We start from the raw sequence: 22531 nt of genomic DNA on the forward strand, positions 1-22531 counted from the left end.
TTTGTCTTCATTGCTTGTTGCTTCATGCATTCTCTTTTCTGTTATTCAAAGTCAAGTTCTCTCCTCTGGAAAATCTGTGTCTCTGTGCATGCACATGCAAACACACACACGCACGCCCACATAGAGACACACACACACACACACACACACACACACACACACACACACACTTTAAAATAGACTAATTTGGCTTTCTTTAAGCAAACAGAATTAAGATGACTTTAATTAAGAACACAACACACACAACGTGCTAAAACAACAGCTATATTGTTTTGTGGACTCATTATCTTTCTCCTTGTCAATACCGACAACCCCAACACATTACAATGGCCCAGAGCACTTTATTATTTAATTTAAACAAAACAATGAGTGTAATTTTAACTGAAGGTTTAACACTCATACCAGGTCTGGCAATGTTATTTGCACTGGGACTAAATAAAGACTATTCTCTTGGTTAGATAGCATGGCATGATGCAACACTTTAAGGCTCAATTTGACGTGATATACAGAATGAACCAACACATTACAGGAACTAATTCAATATTTACGTTGATGTTATATCACGATTAAACTTTCATGGGGATTTGTCATTTACTTTCATATCCACGAATGATGTAGACTATTGCAATCGACATGTACTGCGCTCTACTCTACCGCAACAAAGACGACCGAGTGAAAAGGCAATTTAATCCCAAATTCAACATTATAGAACTAGCTAGCTATTCCGGACTTCATCAGCTTCTGCAAATAGGCCTACGAAAGCCATTTATATGTTTATCAGATGTATCGTTAACTTTAGCCTATAGCCGAAGAGAAAGACGATACACTATAATGTGAGACATTAATCACACAAGTCGTGTTTGGCCGTTAGTTCTTTGTGTAATGGAACATAGTGCACACGGAAAACTATGTCTGTACCGTGTAAACAAGCACATTATTCAGCTGCAATTCTTTCAATGTAGGCTACTAAATTGCAAACTGGCAATACAACACAGCCTTTTCCTTCTCTAATGTAGGCTACAATTATGATTTAGATTTATACAAACTTGAATCGTTAACATCTCCGCCGTAAGGCTATACACACACCATTGCCTCTAACTCTCTCACGCGCAGAGAAATGGTTTTAAAAAATCGTACCAGTTATGAGTTCCTTAAACAACACTGTTAATGTGATGTTCAAGTTTAAGATGATGGTGTCCGAGTGGAGAGTTGTCATTCTTGACGATCAATTCCTGTAGTCTCGCTTGCGGAAGGCACAGCACAGCAAAAAATAAACTAAGAGAAAAGGAGGCTATTTGTTGCGTCCTTTTCTTCAAAGTTCAAGACAGCCTATCCACATGCATGTACAGCTTATGAAGCAGGCTTTTGGCTGCCTGCCTATTTGAACTGAAGCTGTGTCGAGAGATCGTTTTATTGTAGATCAACCATGGCTTTAGAGTCTTCGTCACATCGGCCTGACACAGCACCCAACTGACTGCGTTCTGCCGTTTCTGAACTAGGTTGGCTACGAAAGTTCAGCTAAGGTGAACAGTGATTCATGCGAGACCGTTACACAAGAGCCCGTCTGCAGGCGGCGGTATCTAGTGTCAACTTGAAAACCGGGTAGCAAATTACAACGGAGTATTTACAGTTGATAAGGAGTAGCATGGAGAGTATTGAACAATTAAATTAACGGCATATGGAAGCTTAGATCACCTCATTCGGCATACTTGTCTTCGTTCAACAATTAACTGAGAACAAAATATTGTATGCTAGGCTTCTACACATTTATGAAAAACAGAACTCTAACTATGATGGTAAAATAGCAGGGGTTTTGACCTACAAAATATCTCTCACCTCAAACAGTAGACTACATAAATCGATACAGGAACACATGACAAGTTGTAAGCTAATAACGTTTTCATTGTGTGATTTACTCATATTGTTATGCCAAGAGTACAGCATCACAGTTTGAAAAGGCCCGTGGTCCACGCAATAGTCGATGTATGCTAAACTGTAGTTAAAAAAAGCATAACGCAAGCGAACAATGGAGTAGCTGGGCGAGAGGTGAACACGCTACCGAATCCAGTGTCCCATGTAGACCGTTGAATAATCAATACTTTACATTTATTCGATCTACGTAATACAAAAACATTAGGCCTCACAAACAACTAGCGTTGTCAGGAAATTAAATAAAACTATTTCTCAAACAAGGTGATTTGACAAAAGCATAATTAGGTACTAAGTCAGTTGCCATAAAGGCCTGCAAGTGGTCCGAGTGATTTTAAAACATAACTTTTCAACCCACCATATGGTTCAGTCTACTGGTACCAAGCAAAGGAAAACATTCCTGTTTTATTATTCTTATTGTATTTTGTATATTATTAGTGTTCTACAAGTATTGCTTGCATTTGATTTGGGAGTTATATATTGCGGGGCAAGCTTTTGGCCATCATGGGCAATGTTAATCACCCACTCCACCATGTCCTGGCAGGACAGTCCAGCAGCCTCCGTAGCGGGCGGCTCAACACGATACGTTCAAGGACTGAGCGACATAGGAGGTCCTTTGTCCCAGCTGCCATTACACTTTACTTATTATGCACTTTACACCATACACCCTTCATCCTACACTGTACATAGCTGAATTGTATTGTTTGTATTGTATCATATTGTCTGTATATATTGTTTGTAATTAGGCCTAGTGTAAATATGAGAGAGCTGCAAGATCCCAGAATTTCCCCAAGGGATTTATAAAGTATTTATCTATCTATCTATCTATCTATCTATCTATCTATCTATCTATCTATCGATCAATCAATCAATCAATCAATCAATCAATCAATCAATCAATCTATCTATCTATATCTATATATATCTTGTAAATATTAACCTCCAAATGATATGATATGATCTTGTAAATACTAACAAATTAGGCCTATCCATCCGAAAGTTGTAGCCTACCTCCACTCTCTGTTTGAAGATAAAACACACACAAAGACTTGAGCGCATTTACTCTAAATACCATTTTCTATACTGAAATAAAATCTGTCTTTTATACTTTCCATTACTCTTTTCCGAAATAAAATGACCTGCCCTACACATTGGCCTACACGCATGCTACATACTGTGGAGCCAGACCTGGTGGAGAAGAACACACATCATCGACACTGTGCCACCTTTCACACAGACACAAATCATGAGATTAAAGAGCTGGAGAGGGTCATACACGTTTGTGTGTATGTGCCCTAGACCTCAGTCTGATCTGCATCAGTGTGGTGGTGTGCATAGAGAGAGAAACTAATAAAAAACACACACACCCAGAGCGACTGAGTGAGAGAGAAAGAGAAATCCCAACGCACATCACAGTCATAAAATGCCTGTGCAATAAAATTATGTATTTTAAGTTTTCTTTATTCATTTTAATTCATTATCATACATGGGTACACATCATACATGCAAACATGTATCGCAACACATATTTCTACGAACTGGGGGGTATTCCAAGTGACTGGTTTAGGGACAAACCTGGGTAAAGCTAAGACATAAGGGCTCTTTTATTAGGAGGGCTATCACTTACTCTGAGTTATCTTACCCAGGTTTGTCACATACACATACCCTGTTATCATGGACCTTAAATAATGGTAATATTGTAGGGGAACACAGCAGGCAATTACATAATGGTAAGACTTTCATTGAAGTCTGACATGCACCGGCCATGAACATGAAGGAGTCTTTATGAATGTGCATAGCTGTTGTCGTTAAGGTTGTCACTGATAAAGTTGTTATTGTGTTTGTCCCTTCTAAAACTTAAGCAATAAATATTTGTTTTATAACTTATGTTATATTGTGATTAGCCTGTGAATTTTGTAGATTATTGCATAATTCACATTTTCTGTATCTAAAATAGCTATTTTGGTAAGAGGAGTGTGCATAAGACTGACATGGCACAGTCATAACCATGCCATGACACGTGTCACAAACATGGTAGAGTCTTCACGAATGTTTGACAATAGGTTTGAAGTGTATTTCAGTCAATTCTGTCGTTATTAAAGCAAAGGTGACATTGTTTGGGATAGCTTTGTTATGACAATTTGACATTAAAGGTACAGTTTGTAGGTTTTGGAGGAATCCATTAGGAAAATAGTATTCATATGTTTTCATTTCACCTGCCACTCCGACTCGATGTGTTTTCGTTAGCTGAGAATGAGCCCTTCATATCTACATAGGGAGCAGGTCATCTTCCATGGAGTCTGCCATGTTGCACCGCTGAGTTTTTACAGTAGCCCAGAATGGACAAACCATAACACTGGCTCTAGAGAGGGCCTTTAGCATTTTTATGGCCAGTCATGGCCACGCTTAGAAAAGGAGGGGTGCAATCTGAAACCTCACCACTAGATGCCACTAAATCCTACACATTGCACCTTTAACAAGGATAAAATAACCGTCATAAACAAGGCCTAATTTTCCAACTTAAAGAAGCTATTTAGCTTAATGTGTCAACATTACATTAAACTGTCATATGTGGTATGTTTAATTGGTCACATTTAAATCATTAATATTTTTTTATACCTCAACTAGAGTGGTACAATTTGGACTTAAGTTTGATTACACTATCAAATGATTTTAGAATGGTGTCATGAATAATTCATCTTAATGAAAAGTCTTAATTGTACCACTGTAGTTGAGGTCAAGGGAATTAATTCATGTCACCATTAGATAATCATATCACCAACCACATGAACGTTTAATGTAATGTCAACACATGAAGATAAATAGTTTCTCTGCTATGGCATGTTTATGACAGGTCATGTTGTCTCAGTTAATGTGAAGTTGTCATAACAAAGACAACCCAAACAATGTCAACTTTGCATTAAAAAAGTGATAATTGACCATCTGGCACTTAATAACAAAAGTCATAAACATTCATTAAGACTCCTTCATGTTCATGATAGGTGTCATGTCAGTCTTATGTGCACCTCTCCAAATTAACTCTTACCAAAAAAACAATTACAGATACAGAATATGTCAAATCAGCAATAACCTTCAAAATTCATAAGATACATACAATATAACATAAATTATAAACAATATATATTGCTAATGTCTTGAAAGGGACAAACACGACTACAACGTCATCACTGACAGCCTTGGGAGGGATACTTCAGCACAAGGGCTAGCTAGCTGTAAGAACATTTTGTTGCAGCAGTAATTTATAAATTTAGTATTAAGTCATCGAGAAATAAATGACTTCTGAATACCAATCAGAACAGGATCAGTATGCTGCATACATCTAAAAGAAAAAATACAAATCAGCAAAAAAAAAATACAAATCTAGCCTCTAAACAAAAAGATTTAACATACTTCTCAAGTACGGCTTTTATCCAGTACCAATGCCTGTCTCAGTGATGAAGGAGGGGCCATTAGGCTGTGCTAATTTGCAATCAGACACTCTCTTTGATTTCTCCCTCTTGTGCCCCCAGACAGTTTAAATGGCAGCTGAAACAAAGCTCCTATTCTCTCAGTGTGAGCCCTCTTTTAGTTTGATTTCAGGCCACTGCTCTCAGACAGAAGGCATTCTGGGAAGTCTAGGAGATGGTGAGGAGGCGGGACCTTGACACACTGAACCCCCCACCCCCTGCTTCATGGGATATGCTGCAGTGCCACACCCAGAAGGACTAGTCTGCCTCACTCATTTTTAAAAGTAAAAGTGCTTGAGAACTTACAACATTCAAATTTGATGTGTTTGTCTCAAAATACAAATAAAAAACAAACCTTCAGACCCTCAAGAGACCCTCCAAATAATAAAATAATAAAACCCATTCACAGGTTAAAATGTATCAAGTTCAAGTTCATCAAGTTCAGAATCAGAATCAGAATCAGAATCAGAATCAGAATCAGAATCAGAATCAGAATCAGAATCAGAATCAGAATAAGAATCAGAATCAGAATCAGATTTTATTGGCCAAGTAAGTTAGAACAAACAAGGAATTTGACCTGGTGAACTGTCTCTCAATGTGCTTACGCATATATTACACAATATACATTACAACACAATACAATACAAAAGCAAACAATGAAATGGTCTATGAAAGTTTGAGAAAGTATATACAGGAGCTGTGAATTGTTACAATAGTGCAAAGAAGAAAGTGGAGAGTGCAAGAAGTGCAGGGATAAAACAAGTTCATCAAGTTCAAGTCCCTGTAAGGTTATACACATGATGTCACTGGTTATCATGCAGACAACAACAGCTGGGAAAGTGACAACAGTTAACCTGGATAGGTTGCCGCTGTTTCCAAGTGAATGATTCCCCTAGTGACAGGCCATGTCCTCATTTACAGGTCACAGCTACCTCACCATAGTCCTTCACTCCAGCCACCACAGAGCTGTGGATTTTACGTACAGGTGGGGCACTAGCTCACTTGGCATAAGGCAGCGAGACTACACTATCCCTGGTTTCAAACTATGATTTCAAATTTTGTACAAAATTCCTACAAAAACTCCACCAACAACCCTTTATTATTGCATGCAGTCACAACCTCACTGGTGATTGTGAAACATGGAAGAGTTTAGAGAGGGGACAGCATACCAGCATAAGATTTTCTTAAAGGCATAATCTACTGCATAAACGTATTTTAAAGGCAAATCTACAGCATAAACGTATCTTAAAGGCATAATGTACAGCATACAGTGCCCTCCGCAATTATTGGCACCCTTAGTGAATGTGACCAAAACAGGCTATGATAAAATATCTGTTTGCTGTTTATCCTCTTGGTCTTTCACTCAAAATATTCTCAAAAATCTTACCTTTTCATTGAAATAAAATTATTGAAAGAAAACATTTAAATTTTACATTAAATAAATATTATTCTCATAAACAGGTGTGCCACAATTATTGGCACCCCTTAATTTAATGTTTTGAGCAGCCTCCCTTTGCCAAGATTACAGCTGTAAATCTTCTCCTATAATGCGTGATGAGGTTTGCGAACACATGGCACGGATCTGAGACCATTACATTCTTAGGTCAACGCTGGTACAATAGGTTTCAGCTCTTTCCACAGATTTTCTATGGGAATTAGGTCTGGGGACTGTGATGACCATGGTAAAGCCTTTATTCTGCTGTCGGTTAACCATTTTTGTGTTGATTTTGAGGTGTGCCTCGGATTATTGTCCTGCTGGGAGATCCAACCACGGCCCATTTTAAGCTTCCTAGAGGGGGCTGTTAGGTGGTATGCTGGTATGTGATGGAGTCCATGATACCAGGTATCCTAACAAGATGTCGAGGGCCTTTGGAAGAAAAACAGCCCCCCAACATCAGAGATCCGCCACCATACTTCAAACTTGCTGTCGGTTAACCATTTTTGTGTTGATTTTGAGGTGTGCCTCGGATTATTGTCCTGCTGGGAGATCCAACCACGGCCCATTTTAAGCTTCCTAGAGGGGGCTGTTAGGTGGTATGCTGGTATGTGATGGAGTCCATGATACCAGGTATCCTAACAAGATGTCGAGGGCCTTTGGAAGAAAAACAGCCCCCCAACATCAGAGATCCGCCACCATACTTCAAAGTGGGTATGGGGTGCTCTTCTGTATGGCCATCTTTCTGTCTACGCCAAACCCACCTTTGATGTTTGTTGCCAAGAAGCCTTATTTTGGTCTCATCTGACCATATAACTCTAATATAAAAGTCTGACTTACATTTGGCAAACTGTAGGCACTTTAGTTTGTTGTTGATTGACAGCAGAGGCAAAAACAACTTGTGGTGATGTAGGTGCAGTCTGATGGTAGTTCTGGAGACTTCCCCACTCTAGGACTTAACTAACCTCTGCAATTATCCAGCTGTGATCCTTGGAGATTCTTTTGCCAGTCGAATCATCCTCCTCACGGTGCGTGGGGTCAATTTACAGATAGGTCCTCTTCCAGGCTGATTCCTTACATCTCCTGTCGCTTTTAACTTCTTAGTTATTGCCCTGATTGTGGAAGTGGGTATTTTCAACTGTTTAGATATTTTCTTATATCCCTAAATCCGGGTTCCAGCAGCTCAACAACTTTTTGGCTCAACAATCTTTTGTCTTTCCCATCTTGATGAATGACTAAGGGTATTTGGCCTGTGTCACCTCATATTTATACCTCTGTGAAGCAGGAAGCCATGTTTGACCACTTGTTCCTAATCAAACAGGTGAACTCAAAAATGTAAAAAAAAATGACTGCTAATATACTTCAGTTAGATTTTAATTATAGGATTTTCTAGGGGTGCCAATAATTGTGGCACCCATGTTTTGGAGAAAAATGTTTTATGTAATGTCAAAAAAACAAATTCTTTCAAGAATTTTACTTCAATGAAAAGGTAAGATTTTTGTGAATATTTTGAGGGAAAGACCAAGAAGATAAACAGCAATGGTCACATTCACTAAGGGTGCCAATAATTGCGGAGGGCACTGTACATTTATCTGAAAGGCATAATCTACACCATAAATGTATTTTAAAGGCATAATGTACAGCATACATGTATCTTAAAGGCATAATCTACAGCATAAATGTATTTTAAAGGCAAAATCTACAGCATACATTTATCTTAAAGGCATAATCTACAGCATACATTTATTTTAAAGGCCTAATCTACTACATAAATGTATCTTAAAGGCATAATCTACAGCATAAATGTATCTTAAAGGCATAATCTACAGCATACATTTATCTTAAAGGCCTAAGTGACAGCGGTGCCCTCAACAAGAGGATTTATGGCGTGAATGAGAGCACTTTGCCCTTGTGGTGACCCCATGGAGAGCCTGTCCCTGGCAGTGAACAGCACAATTACTGTATATGCTGCCGCCCCTCTCAGGCCCTGCATGACCACAAACAACCATTGTCATAGCGTACCCAAGAACAATTGACTTCTTATACCACTGACAGTCAGGGGACCAAGGCAAAAGTTTAACATTGCAACCTCACAATCAAATCATGACCTCTTCAGCCTTGTCAGCCATTGTGTGAGGAAAAAGTGCCTTCTTATTGGGCAGCATCACACCAGCGTGGTGCTCAATAAACCCAGTCAAAAAGTGCTTTATACACAGAGCTGGATCTTTCACAGGATGCCATCACACCAGCGTGGTGCTCCGTAAGCCCGGTCAGAAACTGCTTTATATCCAAAGCTGGATCTTCCACAGGTTGTCATCACACCTCCAGGTCTCACCAGGGCACTTGTTTGCTTTGAACTGATGATTTGTTTTCAGAAAGGAAGCTGGGATACAAAGGAAAATCCCAAAGGACCCGGAACAGGAGAAGATCCTGAAGTTAGTCATTTTACTAGAAGGTGTCTTGTGATTTAAGTCCTCTGTCAAAGCACAAAATGTAGAAACATACCAGCCTGACAAATACATATGTATATCAATGTGCCAACTGGCTTATTTGGTACTGTAGCCCCACTGAACAGATCATATAAGCTGAAAAATGGGGTTGACCTAAAAAGACCATGAGCAAGATCACAAGATTATGAATTGCTCTCCACAAAGATAGGACGCATGAGGAGCAGTCTTTATTTAAGGATTATGAGATAGCACAGATATAGAAGCGCTCACATATGGTAAATGCCTATTCAGATTTGGGCAGGTTTATCTTGAGTTCTTTTCACTTTTTGATTTTGCAATTATGTGGATGCTAACCGTAACACTTTGCCTTACAAAAGAAAGGAAGGTTTGAGTATCCTACCATCTGTTGAGATTCTATAACAGCAGGCAGACAATGCACACTTTTCTCCTCTTGTAGTAACAGTATCAGTAAACCATATTATGTTCTGATAAATGACCAGTACTTGCGTTGAACGTTTCAATGACCGAAGCTTACAGCTGTTTCAGAACATAGGGTTAGGGATATCTGCACTTGCAACTCAACTCATGTGTCACTACTAGCATGCGTGCTTTGAGGACGTACCCTAGCCTCTTCAGATCAATTGAGGGGTTAATAATGCTGTCACTTTTTAAAGACTTACATTAGCAAACTCGTCATACTCTCTTAATTAGTTTACGGAGCATGGATCATGTTTTGTAAATTTAATTTGGCAGTAATAGAAAAAGGCTGAGAAGAGTACGAGGCACTGGGGCGCACTTGTGTCAATATAGTGAAAGCTGTGGGAGATAAGGCATCAAAAATTCAAGAAGAAGAATATCTGATTGCAGCACATTCACATAACATTCACATAACTACATGAAAATGAAATATATATATTTTTTAAATGTTACAATATCAACTCAACACATAAACTCTGAGAATAACACAACGTGCAATGAATGTGCTGCAGGAGCACAGGCCAGTATGAATGTGCATGCATATGAGCCATGGGACTGCTGCAGGAGCAGTATGAATGTGCATGCATATGAGCCATGCGACTGCTGCAGAGGCAGAGGCCAGTGGGAACTGCCTACTCTTCTTTCTTCTTCTAGGATAAAGTTTAGTCCCCGCCCAGTCAGTGTCCTCCTTCTCTTCTCCTCATGTGCCCTCCTCCCCCACTGCATGACATCATTGAACAACTGTTGTCCCCACAGGGGACATCCGTCACATGGGCCACATAATGACACTCTCTCTCTCTCTCTCTCTCTCTCTCTCTCTCTCTCTCTCTCTCTCTCTCTCTCTCTCTCTCTACCTCCCTCCAATCCTCCTTCTCTCTGTATCTATCCATCTTCCTTTCACTCAAATGCTCTGAGTGTATTAATATTACTCCTCTGCCTAGTTTAATGTTGCACTGTTTATCTAAATCAAAGCATTTTTCAGTCACAAACTGGTTTGTAACCTGCCATAGCAATCTCTGCAACCTTATATAATATCAACATATTTTTTTTTACTTTTAGTCTTCTCACGGAAGTGGAAAGATGACTGTTTATTAATCAATAATTTCAAATCTATGACTTAGGAGGAAAACAAGATGGTGGAGTCTAGAACATGCTAGTGTGATCTTAGTTTTAGAATTGGGGGCAGTAGCGAGCACTTGTTATAGTAATTATATGATATGCAGTCCCCCTGTGGTGGTTTTGAGGACTGCTACCCATTTGTTCAATGTTACCCATGTAAGTTGTAGGAATTTTGCTGTGTTCATATCCCCTTTTGCACAATAGTTGGCAGGTATAATACATATTAAAGTACAGTTGAATTTCAATTAGTAAAGGTAACCCAAGGATCTCGTGTGTCTTAAAAAAGACATGTTTTATACACTGTCTCCCCCCACTGGTCACTGTTCACTGTAGACCTCATGGTTCCTACTTAAACTGTCCTCTTCAAGTATTACAAGAGGAGAAAGAAACAAATTTGTCTTATTCATGGTCATTTACCTCAGAATTATATATTATCTCAATATACTGTCTGTAATTATATAGTCTATGAGTAATTATAAACTAAAGTAAATAATTACAACCTTCAGAGAATGTTTTATGTGCTGGGAGATAATCCTCACAGAGAGAAAGGTCACATTAATCATGGCAAATACACACAATTCCTCATGAACTGAGTTTGTAGAAATATTCCAGATTTAATTACCTTTTCTCAAACTGCAACTGTGAACTGTGTCCTCTTGCAAACCTTTAAACGTGCACTTAAGACATACCTCTTTAATCTCGCCTATGATTCTCTGTAATATGTATCTGTTCTCAGTGGTCTGCAGTGGGTCTGATGAACATGCGTATGTGCATGCTTTGTCTGCAGTGGGTCTGTGCAGTTGTGCGTGCTTTGTAATATGATGGCATTTACATGATATGGTTTTCTCATCCCTCTGGAAAATCTGTCCAATACAAGTAAGTAAGTAAGTAAGTAAGTAAGACTTTATTTATATAAATTTCATACATACATTTCATACAAAAGTTGCAATTCAAAGGGCTTTACATAAAATCAATAAAGGCCAGCAGCAGGAGCAGTACCTGGAGTGAAAGATAAATAAAAATGATCAACATCGTATCAGAACCTGGTGTTCTGATAGGCTTCTTGGATTTCTAAAATCATGATAAAAGGAATATCAGTCATAAAACCCTTAACCCCTTCAGACCCTGCGTCCATTTCAATGGACGTCACATTACATCTTGGTTTTTTTTTTACTTTTTGTAACATTTATCACCACCTGATACCTCAAACTCATTTAATTAGATGTTTAACAACCAATCTAACAGCATTATGGCTCTGCTTGTTGCCATTTGAAAAGAATCCACCACACTGAAGAGAGGCATGGCAGGACTTCACCCCATACACCGGAGTCATGATCATTTTCAACAGTTTTTTTCTACATTTATAGATATCTGTGCCAATATTTCATAGATTTGATATAATATTGAAAGATGTAATGTATGAATTAAGTTGTAATATCACATGTTTCAGTGCAAGTTTTTACACAGGATTTTTTCAAAAACTGCTGTCCATTAGAATGGACAGTGGGTCTGAAATCATGTTTTTGAACTCAACTCTCCAGTATTGATGAATGACCTTATTACTATAAAAACAGTACATCAGAACAAGAGAATAAGTTGATAATAAGTAAAAAATATTCCATATGCAGAATATACAGTCCCTGAAGTCCTTGAACTGTTTGACAATTGAAATAGCTCTGATGTTGACCTCGATGAGGGAAGCGATGAGGATGTAGAACAGGGGTGTCAAACTCAAATACACAGAGGGCTGAAATAAAAAAAATGGTTGTACGCACCACCGAGGGCCGGACAGTGGGGCAAGCGCTCCCTAAATTGACGTATGCTACCAACGCAGGGACAGTGCATTGTGGGACTTGCAGTATTTGTGGTTCGTTCTACATACCAGCGGCGACGGCAGGCACGCTCTGATAGATAAAAAGATGGATACTTTATCTGAAAGTGAAAGTCCTCTCTATGGCAGAGGTGGTGTAGACACACTCTGAAATTCACCTCTGCATTTAACCCATCCAGGGAAGTGACACACACACACACACAGTGAAGTGAGGTTACACACTAACCCGGAGCAGTGAGCTGCCAGTCTGGCGGCGCCCGGGGAGCAGTGATCGGGGTTAGGTGCCTTGCTCAAGGGCACTTCAGCCATGGATGTGGGCATGGGAGAGCAGTGGTCTACCACTTCCCCCGCCCACATTTTTCCTACTGGTCGGGGATCAAACCGGCCACCCTACGGTTTCCGGTCTGGAACCCTAACCAGTAGGCCACAGCTGCCCCTCCAGTAGGCCACGGCTGCCCCTTATTAATCCTGAGGTAAAATTAGCCAAACCAAATACAATTTCATCGTTGCTCATTCAAATCAATGGAACTTTTTGCAACATTCTGAGGAGCTGGCGGGCCAGATTAAATGGCTTGTCGGGCCTGATCAGGCCCGCGGGCCTTTAGTTTGACACATGTGGTGTAGAAAGTCAGTGAGGAAGAAATTACATATTGAAAAATAGTCTCAATATCACATTTAAGATTAAAATATATATATATATATATATATATTAGGAATACAAACAAAGTGTAGGGCCCTTAGGGACCTTGTAGTCAGAAGTGCAAACCGACATGCTGGACCACATGCCAAATTATGATGAAAAAAAAGAAGCAACAAGGTGCTAATTGCCGGGCTGTTCCAGAAAAACACATGTCTACTGTGACAAGTGCGAGGTGCACTTCTGCTTTGTGTCACAGAGAAACTGCTTCAAAGATGCCCACAGAAAATGAGGCTAAAGTGACAGAATTGTGAGATTCTCAATAATTTTTTGCTGCTAAATTGTAAAATAACTAAAACAATCTATGATGTTATATTTAACAACTGTTTGGACCTTAAAAAAACAATAATTTTAACTGTTCATGTTCCATGTGATGTCAATGTGACAATGGTAAGACTAAAAACATGTATGATCTTGTCATATGATTGGTCATATGATGGTTGGTTTTACGGTTGTTTGGACCCGATGTCCATTACAATGGACAAAAAAAATTACAATTAAAGAGTCCTGATAAAAAAAAAAAAGTATTTAATTAAATGGCTTAACAGTCCACCTATACGTTATACAGTATACAATAGACATACAATAGACATGAATACACCCTTGTGCAATATCACTGAAGTTATACACTATACAATAGACATGAATACACCCTTGTGCAATATCACTTAAATGTCAAATGATTCAAAAATGAATCACCTCTCAGTAATTGCAGTAAAGTGCATTTCCTCTAGTGAACAATCAAAAACAAACACTTCAGAAAGACTAAATGGAAAATACAGGCTTCAAAGTAGAAACTCATCTGATTACTGACATACAAGTTATAAAGCATGTGATCATTAAAACTGAATCAAGTACACCTGTGATTTTCTGTTAGCCTAATTGGATGAACAATGTGGCAAAGAAGCTCACAAGAAAGGCCAGGGTTTTAGGAGTTTCCCAAACCTAGTTTGCACTAGACGTGTAAGTCAGTATGTAAGAAGCTAAGTGGATGGATGGACAAGGGGTCACCATCTTACCTCCAGGATCATGGGTCAACTCAAGCCTTGTCTGTCCAAGTGTGGCGCTCAGACTCCCAGCTTCCAGGAAGTTCAAAAAGTAACAGTAACTCATCTCAGTAACAAATAAACAAAAAAATAATGTGCACAACACAAATAAACCCAAAATCTGAGGAAAGGAGGAATCCAAAAGTGTCCCAACTCAACGACGACAGGTGTGACAGTTCTCAAGCCTGGTTACTGATGACCAAGAGGCCTTCTGCTGAAGCACTGTGAATCATCCCGTCATTAGTGTTGCATCAGGGGGAAATATAGCCCTACAGGTTACCCAGACGCAAAGCCGGTGCCCCCTTGTGGACGCTGCGTGTTGGTGAAGATGTACTGTGTAAACTACAGTGCAGGTTGGTCTTTGGCAAAACACCTCAACACAAGGTTATAAAATGACTTGTGAACACCAAAATGTTTTCAGTTGTGGAGCTATGGGCTGTGCCTATTTGCATCAGTAATCAGGAGGTGTAGAATGAGCCACAGTACCACTGATCGGAGCCACAGTGGCTGTCCTCCTTAAATGATGCCACTGACAGTGCGCTTCTTGCACAATCTAGCTCTGACAAAACAGACGGGCAAGTGCTTCAGACTTGGCACAGGGGTTATCAATGTTAATCAAATGTAAACAATCCAGAGCTCATTGCCAAAATCACTCAAGAGTTTCAAAAAGAAGTGAAACTATGACCAAGTATGTTGTCTGACTTGAATCCAAAAGAACACCTTTGGGGTATTTTCAAGAGACTGGTACAGCAACACAACCACTCCAGCAAAGAGCAGCCAAATACAAAGGTTTCTTTCTATTGATATCCTAAATTTTAAATTAGATCAATTGCATTTCTGATGAAATTCATGTTTTGAGGTGTTCGGATTTAATGAAAATAGAGTGCATTTACATGAATCGCCAAATGGGGGTGCCCTTCTACTCGTTTCACACTAGATAAAACAGAACACTGAAAATTACTCAATTGTCAATGAACTAATTAAAACCACCTCAAGAACAGAACGTGCCATTTGAAAAACAAACAGCAAAGACTCAGTAAGAAAATGATAACCAATTACACCTAATAAAAGATGCTACAAATTGCATCAATTCTCCTCTAAATGAAAACAATAAGCATTTTAAAAGTTCTGACTAATTCACAATAAACTTTTCCTTGTCGACTTTTTATTATAACACACATATATCCAACACAAGAATAACACAATTATTTGTAGCCTAATTGTTGCGTTTGTTGGCTTGTCTTTTATTTTTTCCACTCCTTACACAGACATCCCCAAAGACCCTGCACTTTGCTGAACTGAACCTGACATTGAACCTGTGTAAGGAAAGCGATGAAAGACACCGCGTGCATCATTTACTATGAGAAATGCGAGGCGTCCATTTCGTGACCACCATTCAGTGTCTGTCCTGGTCGATTTGTTCTCACTGTTAACATCTATCAATGCCAAAGGTTGAATTTCGCTCAATTACAGTAGGGGTGGTGCGCATAGACATACCAGAGTCAATGTTTTCCAATTCCAACACAAAAAAGTTTGAATAAAATAGGCCTCATATCTCTACGTCATACCTGGTACAACATTGTGGTATTCAATGCAAAACTTAAAATATCTTTATTTTGTTAAATTCACAATATGACCGACTAAACGGGAACGACTTTCCTTGCAGTCTGGATACAGTAGGGTAACTTATACCACAAAGGTGGGCGGACTGCATGGCCCCCCTCTGCCAATGGCAGAACAGAGAGACAAGATGGGCACATCCGTGATATCCTACATCTCTGAATTCACCATGAGTTTGGGCCGAGGATCTCAGTCTAAAACAACCCCTATTACAATGAGATGACGGATCCTGTCTTCCTACCCGCAGCTAGCGCATGGTCCGGGGAGCTTGGAGCTGCTTAGCACCAAAGCTCCTCCGACTACCGCAGAAACGGCCACAAAAGAACAAGGATACTCCGCTTTATTGTACACTCTTCAGTCAGGAATTACAGTCGCACTTGCGTTTTTTATTTTTTAAACAGAACATACCGTATCCGTTTGTTCAATGTCACCATGCTCATCATCTCATCACGCAATGCTCTGCTGTCAGTCTACTACCCACAGATCTTCCTCATCCTCACCAGCGGTAGCTACCTGTAGGTTGGCACAACTTACTTTATACTTCGCTTTTTTTACTACGGAAAGTCTGAGTATTAAGTGACTAATTCATCTTTTTACAAAGTTATCTGTTTTGTTTGTCAGTTTAATGCAGCAGGTTTGTACGCTGTGAGTGGATGCGGTGAGTTTGGCATCTTGGTGACATCTGAAGCACCTGTAACGCAAAATGTTCAAATGTTCACTGTACTGATAGAAGGGAGTATCCAATGTTAATAGGCTTGCGTGCTGTGCAGTATATTAAGCGCTATGACAACCTGGCTCTTGGTTCAAGATAGTTTTGGTAAAATATATGGTAGTTATAGTTATGTAGTTGTTCTTTTAAAAATGAATTATTTTAACATTTATAGCTTACATGTTGTGGTTTTAAACAACCATGTGTAACCTATGATAACTCGGTACATGGGTCTATCAAGTTATTAAAATCGAGTTGCCCGAAAACCAGACCCAATCAGACAATGTTTTACGCATTACTCCATGTTCTCACGCGCCGTTTCAGTGCCTCAAAGACTCTAGCATCTAGAAAAGAGGGAGTGAATGAGCAAGCGCGTGCTGCGTGATCTGCTTACACTAGCAGAACCATTGGCTCTATTTGAATTAGCCCAATAGGTCCTCACACGAGTTTACCCGTCAGTTTAATCATGTAGATATATTTCACTTGAATATTAATTTGCATTGTTATTGGTATGATATGGAGTATACGGTATGGGTTCTTCGCTGGGCAAGGGCACGTCTCCTATTACTTAGCTTGATACGAAATCCTGAATGCAACCGCAAAAGTTGGGGATTTTATTCTTTCATTCTTGGGAGAGCATAGTTTGCATAAGCCACTGCTTAATATTCAGTCTTGGCCACCGGCGTGCCAAACAAAACCTGTTGAAAGTACGATTAACGGCTGAGTTTCATGATTCATTCTGTGTAGTGGTGGTAGGCAATGACTCACCTTGGACTTAAAGATACATGGGATAAGAATTTAAGTTACATCATAGGGGATATACATTCCTCTGGACATGTTAGTGCTAAAGTAATCTTTTGTACAGCATCACCAGCTTGCTGTGTTATCTCTGGAAGGGATCACCACTTTCTCTGTGTTGGTAGTTCCTGTCTGAGAGTTACACACTACTGAGTTTTTAAACATTGCAAACAAAATTGGAAATGATCCAGCATGAATTACTGGAATAGTCCATTTGTTTGTGTGCTTACATTCTTACTGCCTGGCATATTCTGACTTTTCATTGCATATTGTTTGTGTCTGTGTAGCAGCACACTTTAGTAGGCACTTAGGAAGAGGTGAGGTGAGTTGTGTGTGTGCGTGTGTTTGTGTGTGTGTGTGTGTGTGTGTGTGTGTGTGTGTGTGTGTGCTTGTGTCTGTGAAGCAGCACACTTTAGTAGGCAAATTAGTTTGGACTGTTTCTCTTTTTGTCTTTATGAATTCCATTCCTTGCCTCCATGTGGGTGCCTGTATGGATCCCATCACCAGGCAAGGCCCATGTGTTCATGTTATGCTGAAATAAATTGCACCACATTCTCATCCTGTAACAACATCTCCATGGCATTTTTATTTGTTCCTCTACATTACTTTGCACATAGTTGAACCACAGTATAACAAAAGAGAGCCATTCACTGCTACGATGAAGAACAGTCACAATAATTCACTCAGCTTCTTCAACACAAGAGTAAGGACTGATGAATGCATGTTTCTACTTTTCTGACTAACATATTTGTGAATGTGTGTCGTCTCCAAAGGGCCCTTTCCTCAGTGGTTGCTCTGGGTGCCAACATCATCTGCAATAAGATCCCTGGTCTAGCGCCCCGTCAGAGAGCCATCTGCCAGAGCCGCCCCGATGCTATCATCGTCATTGGCGAAGGTGCCCAGCTGGGAATCAACGAGTGCCAATACCAATTCCGCTACGGGCGGTGGAATTGCTCTGCCCTAGGGGAGAGGACTGTGTTCGGTCAAGAGCTGAGAGTAGGTCAGTCTGCTGGTCAAGTCGAGTCCTTAGGAGTTGTGTTTGTAGTTTGGTAGTAAGTGTTTCATGATGACATTGAGTAATGTTGCTTTGGGAAAATGGTAGGATGAACCTGAACCTGACTGACTAAATACACTTAAGGACGAATCTGTCCATTGCATGTCTAAAGAAAGGTGCTAGAGTTTGTTAAACCTTATTTACCTTATTTATTTACTGATACTGAATGGCTGGCAATGGAAGCATCTTCTCAAGGTACTTTAAAGAAATAATTTGGCTTGAAGTCTACATTCAGCACATTCATTTCTCAGGTCAGAGTGGTTTGGAAATGTGTCTTATCCGAACAATTCTGGTAACAATAATTTATTTGAGGGGGAGGTTGGCCAATGCAGGATGATATATACTGTATTTCTCTTGTGTTAGGAATTAAATTACTTGTGACATGCCTTGTCATGCAGTCTCACCATATCCTAAACTTTATCCCCCATAGATCACGACACAGTTCAATCAAATGGCAGTCTAATGAGACTTGTCAGCCCTTGCAGAATTCACAGTATTCTAATGTAGCTGTAGAATCATTTCCTCTGTTACCCATTTTCATATCAGTCTTTAAGGTTCAGACAGCTACATAACACTTGACAACAAATTCAATTAAAGTAGAGAAACGTTGTCTTTGTAATTTTGTTCAGATGCCAGGGAATAAGACCCGACACATATCAAGTTAAGCTTAACTGCATTATATGACATTTTGAGCTGACAGCCTACCATAAAGGTTTGAAAGAGAACAGAGCACCCCAGGCCACTAATCATAATACTGTAAAAACATAAAATGATTTTTGGAATCGTGCAGAAGTCCACATAATTCTAGTCAGTCAATATAACACAACTATGACAATGCAACATGCAGCTTCTGAACCAGCAAGAAAGAGTCATATTTTGCTCAGAGTTTGAGGTCAAAGAACCACAAAGCTGACAGTATGTATCTATCTTACATAAAGCTGAGAAGATGCCTGTCAGTTTGGAAGACTGCCATGTAATTACGCAACGCCATGCATTAATAGTTGGGCTGAAGAAACATTCATGCCAACATATTTTGATTACCAAATAACCCTCACAAAAAACACCAGACATTGGATATTTATTTCTTCACAGTGCAGTAAATATGAATGTGTTTATTGGAAAGGGAGACAGCACTATTGGCCATGGTAAGATGGCTGAGTTGCATTCTTTAAACTGGTGATTTGATTTGATAAGGATGAAGAGAAAGGCAGAATGTGTGGGGTGGCTCCTCTGCATGAGGAAGACTAGTGAGGTCCAAGAGATGGCAAGAACATGGGGATAGATGAACCATGGGAAACACACTATAAATGCCATCCATAGTAGTCTGTCTGGATGAGATTTACCATTTAGCAGTTAAAAGCATGGACTGTGTTCAACTATAAAACACAATGAACATTGTTAAGAAAAAAAGCTTTGTATTTCTTGGTCAGTTGAAATAATGGTTGTCATAATAGTGCTGTCTTTCTGCCTGCCTATTAGTTTCTGTCAGAATACCTATGATTTTGGTTTAAATGGTATGACAACAATTTAGTTTATCAGCCAGTTTTCATGGTTGGAAACTGCATTTTAGACAGTCATATACTATTAACATAAAAACCACAATATAAAAAGAGGTCTTGGTCAGTAAAGCATCACCATTTGAAATGGAATGTTGCTTAGAAAAGTGAAGTCTCCCCAAAAAATGACACAACATGATCCCATTGTAAAAGGATCACTCTGACCCGTGCTGAATTGCACATGGTGCCAAACCATAACTGTCATGCATAATACATCTACTTCCAGCTGCAGAAGGAATATTCACTAAATGGCCAGTAAGCCAACCAGCAGGTGTCACTTTTTTGTCCTAACTAATCTCTAAGGATGCCTAGTGGGAATATCCCAGGGCTACCAACCAGTGACACAAGGTCATTTGGCAATGCTAATCAGCAACCTATTCAGTGTTCCACACCATAAAATGTATCATTCAACTCAAAGACAGCTCCACTGCCTAGAGCCTCTGGCCAAGCATTCTTTAATATTTGATTAAAGAATTGATTTTAAACAAGAACCTCTGTAGCTCAGAATAAACATAGCCATGAGCCTGATGTATCTGTGAGCCATGCATGGGATGTAAAAGATGAAGCCTCTAGCAGTCTGTAACAACTCCCGTCCTCTCCTTCCCAGGCAGTAAGGAGGCTGCGTTCACATACGCCATCACTGCTGCCGGAGTGGCTCACGCAGTGACTGCTTCCTGCAGCCAAGGTAACCTCAGCCACTGCGGTTGTGACCGTGAGAAACAGGGCTACCACGACCAGGAGGAGGGCTGGAAGTGGGGCGGCTGCTCAGCTGATGTCAAGTACGGTGTGGAGTTCTCCCGCAGATTTGTGGACGCTCGTGAGATTAAAAAAAATGCACGAAGGCTGATGAACCTTCACAACAACGAGGCAGGGCGGAAGGTATGTCAACAAATGCTAAAAACATAGGCAGGAACACTAGTTGGCTTTTTGACTTGTGACACAAAGTAATTCATGTTACTAAATACCAAACGTTAGTGACTAAATGCTAAAAGTTCAAATTAAAATTAATATAGATTTTCTTTTTTTTTTATTTGGATACTGTTTAAAATGTTTAAAATGTGGTCGCTTATTAAGATGGTCTAGTTTGAAGCTGAAGGTTTCATCATATGTGACAAGAATGCAAACCCAGGCTGGCAGTTCCCAGATGGAAAGCTGCCATAACCCTGGCATTTGTACATTCATTCACGGAGCATTAAGTCTTTGTGTTGTCAGCATCCCTCCTCTGTACCCAGACCAATATTATACCACCACAGAGTCTGTCTAAAACATAAATACAGCCACTTGTAAAAGAGTTGGTAATCTTGCATGAGGTGGAAAACAAAAACAGGAAATGGTGTTGTTAGGAAGTAACCACTGTCAGGATCACTAGGGTTTAATCTCTTTGGAAGAATCACCTAACACAAAGAACGAGGAAATGGTTAAATGGCCATCTGTCTGTAAAATGTATCTGTAACTCATCAAAGAGCTACAGACATCCATATTTAACTCCAACGTAACTGAATCCACGAATGGTTATTTGAAACATTTTTCTAGTTATTGATGTGGCCTTGAGGAAGGTAGAGAAAATTACAGAGTACTTCTGGCTGTAATTTATTTTTTCCCCTTTGGACATAAAGCTGGCACACTTTTGTAAGCCTTCAGATATTCCAATGCCAAATGCTTTTGTGCATTTTGAGGTAATGCTAAAAATGTTAATGTTAAAAACATCCACATGCTGATGCTATAGATGAGGCCAAGGTGGCTCGTCCAGAGGCATGAGGAGGCAAATGAAGTCCATGACAAGGGAAAAGAAGAATACATTGTGGTAGACCAGACTCTAATATTGTGTCTGATGTCCCCATTCACTCCACCGTGTGCCCCCAGGTTCTGGAGGAGCGCATGAAGCTGGAGTGTAAGTGCCATGGAGTCTCAGGCTCCTGCACCACCAAGACCTGCTGGACAACATTGCCCAAGTTCCGTGAGATTGGTTACGTGCTGAAGGAGCGGTACAGTGCGGCTTCACAAGTGGAGGCGGTCCGGGCCACACGCCTGCGTCAACCCTCCTTCCTGCGTCTCAAACAGGGCCGCGGCTACCAGAAACCCACCGTCACAGACCTGGTGTACCTGGAGCGCTCGCCCAACTACTGCGAGGAGGACACCACCACGGGCAGTGCGGGCACACGGGGGCGCCTGTGCAACCACACCTCCCCTCACACTGACGGCTGCAACCTCATGTGCTGTGGCCGGGGCCACAATACACACCAGTACACCCGCGTATGGCAGTGCAACTGTAAGTTCCAGTGGTGCTGCTTCGTCAAGTGCAACACCTGCAGCGAAAGAAGTGAGGTGTTTACCTGCAAATAA

The 22531-nt window shown here is 40.1% G+C and overlaps 1 protein-coding gene across 2 annotated transcripts; it reads left to right on the forward strand.

The window, feature by feature from the left end:
- Window positions 1-16495: 16495 nt before the first annotated feature.
- Window positions 16496-22531, forward strand: wnt7ba (wingless-type MMTV integration site family, member 7Ba; the record flags this gene model as incomplete). 2 transcript variants are annotated; one of them, XM_080851547.1, is made up of 4 exons in its annotated part: window positions 16496-16590; window positions 18352-18582; window positions 20800-21067; window positions 22052-22531. In XM_080851547.1, the coding sequence occupies 4 exons, from the start codon at window positions 16496-16498 to the stop codon at window positions 22529-22531; spliced, it is 1074 nt and encodes a 357-aa protein (XP_080707673.1). The 2 variants fall into 2 exon arrangements, with proteins under 2 accessions (XP_080707673.1, XP_080707674.1); XM_080851548.1 differs by having other exon boundaries at window positions 16497-16586.

Source organism: Sprattus sprattus (genome assembly GCF_963457725.1).
Source record: "Sprattus sprattus genome assembly, chromosome: 14".
Lineage (NCBI taxonomy): Eukaryota > Metazoa > Chordata > Actinopteri > Clupeiformes > Clupeidae > Sprattus > Sprattus sprattus.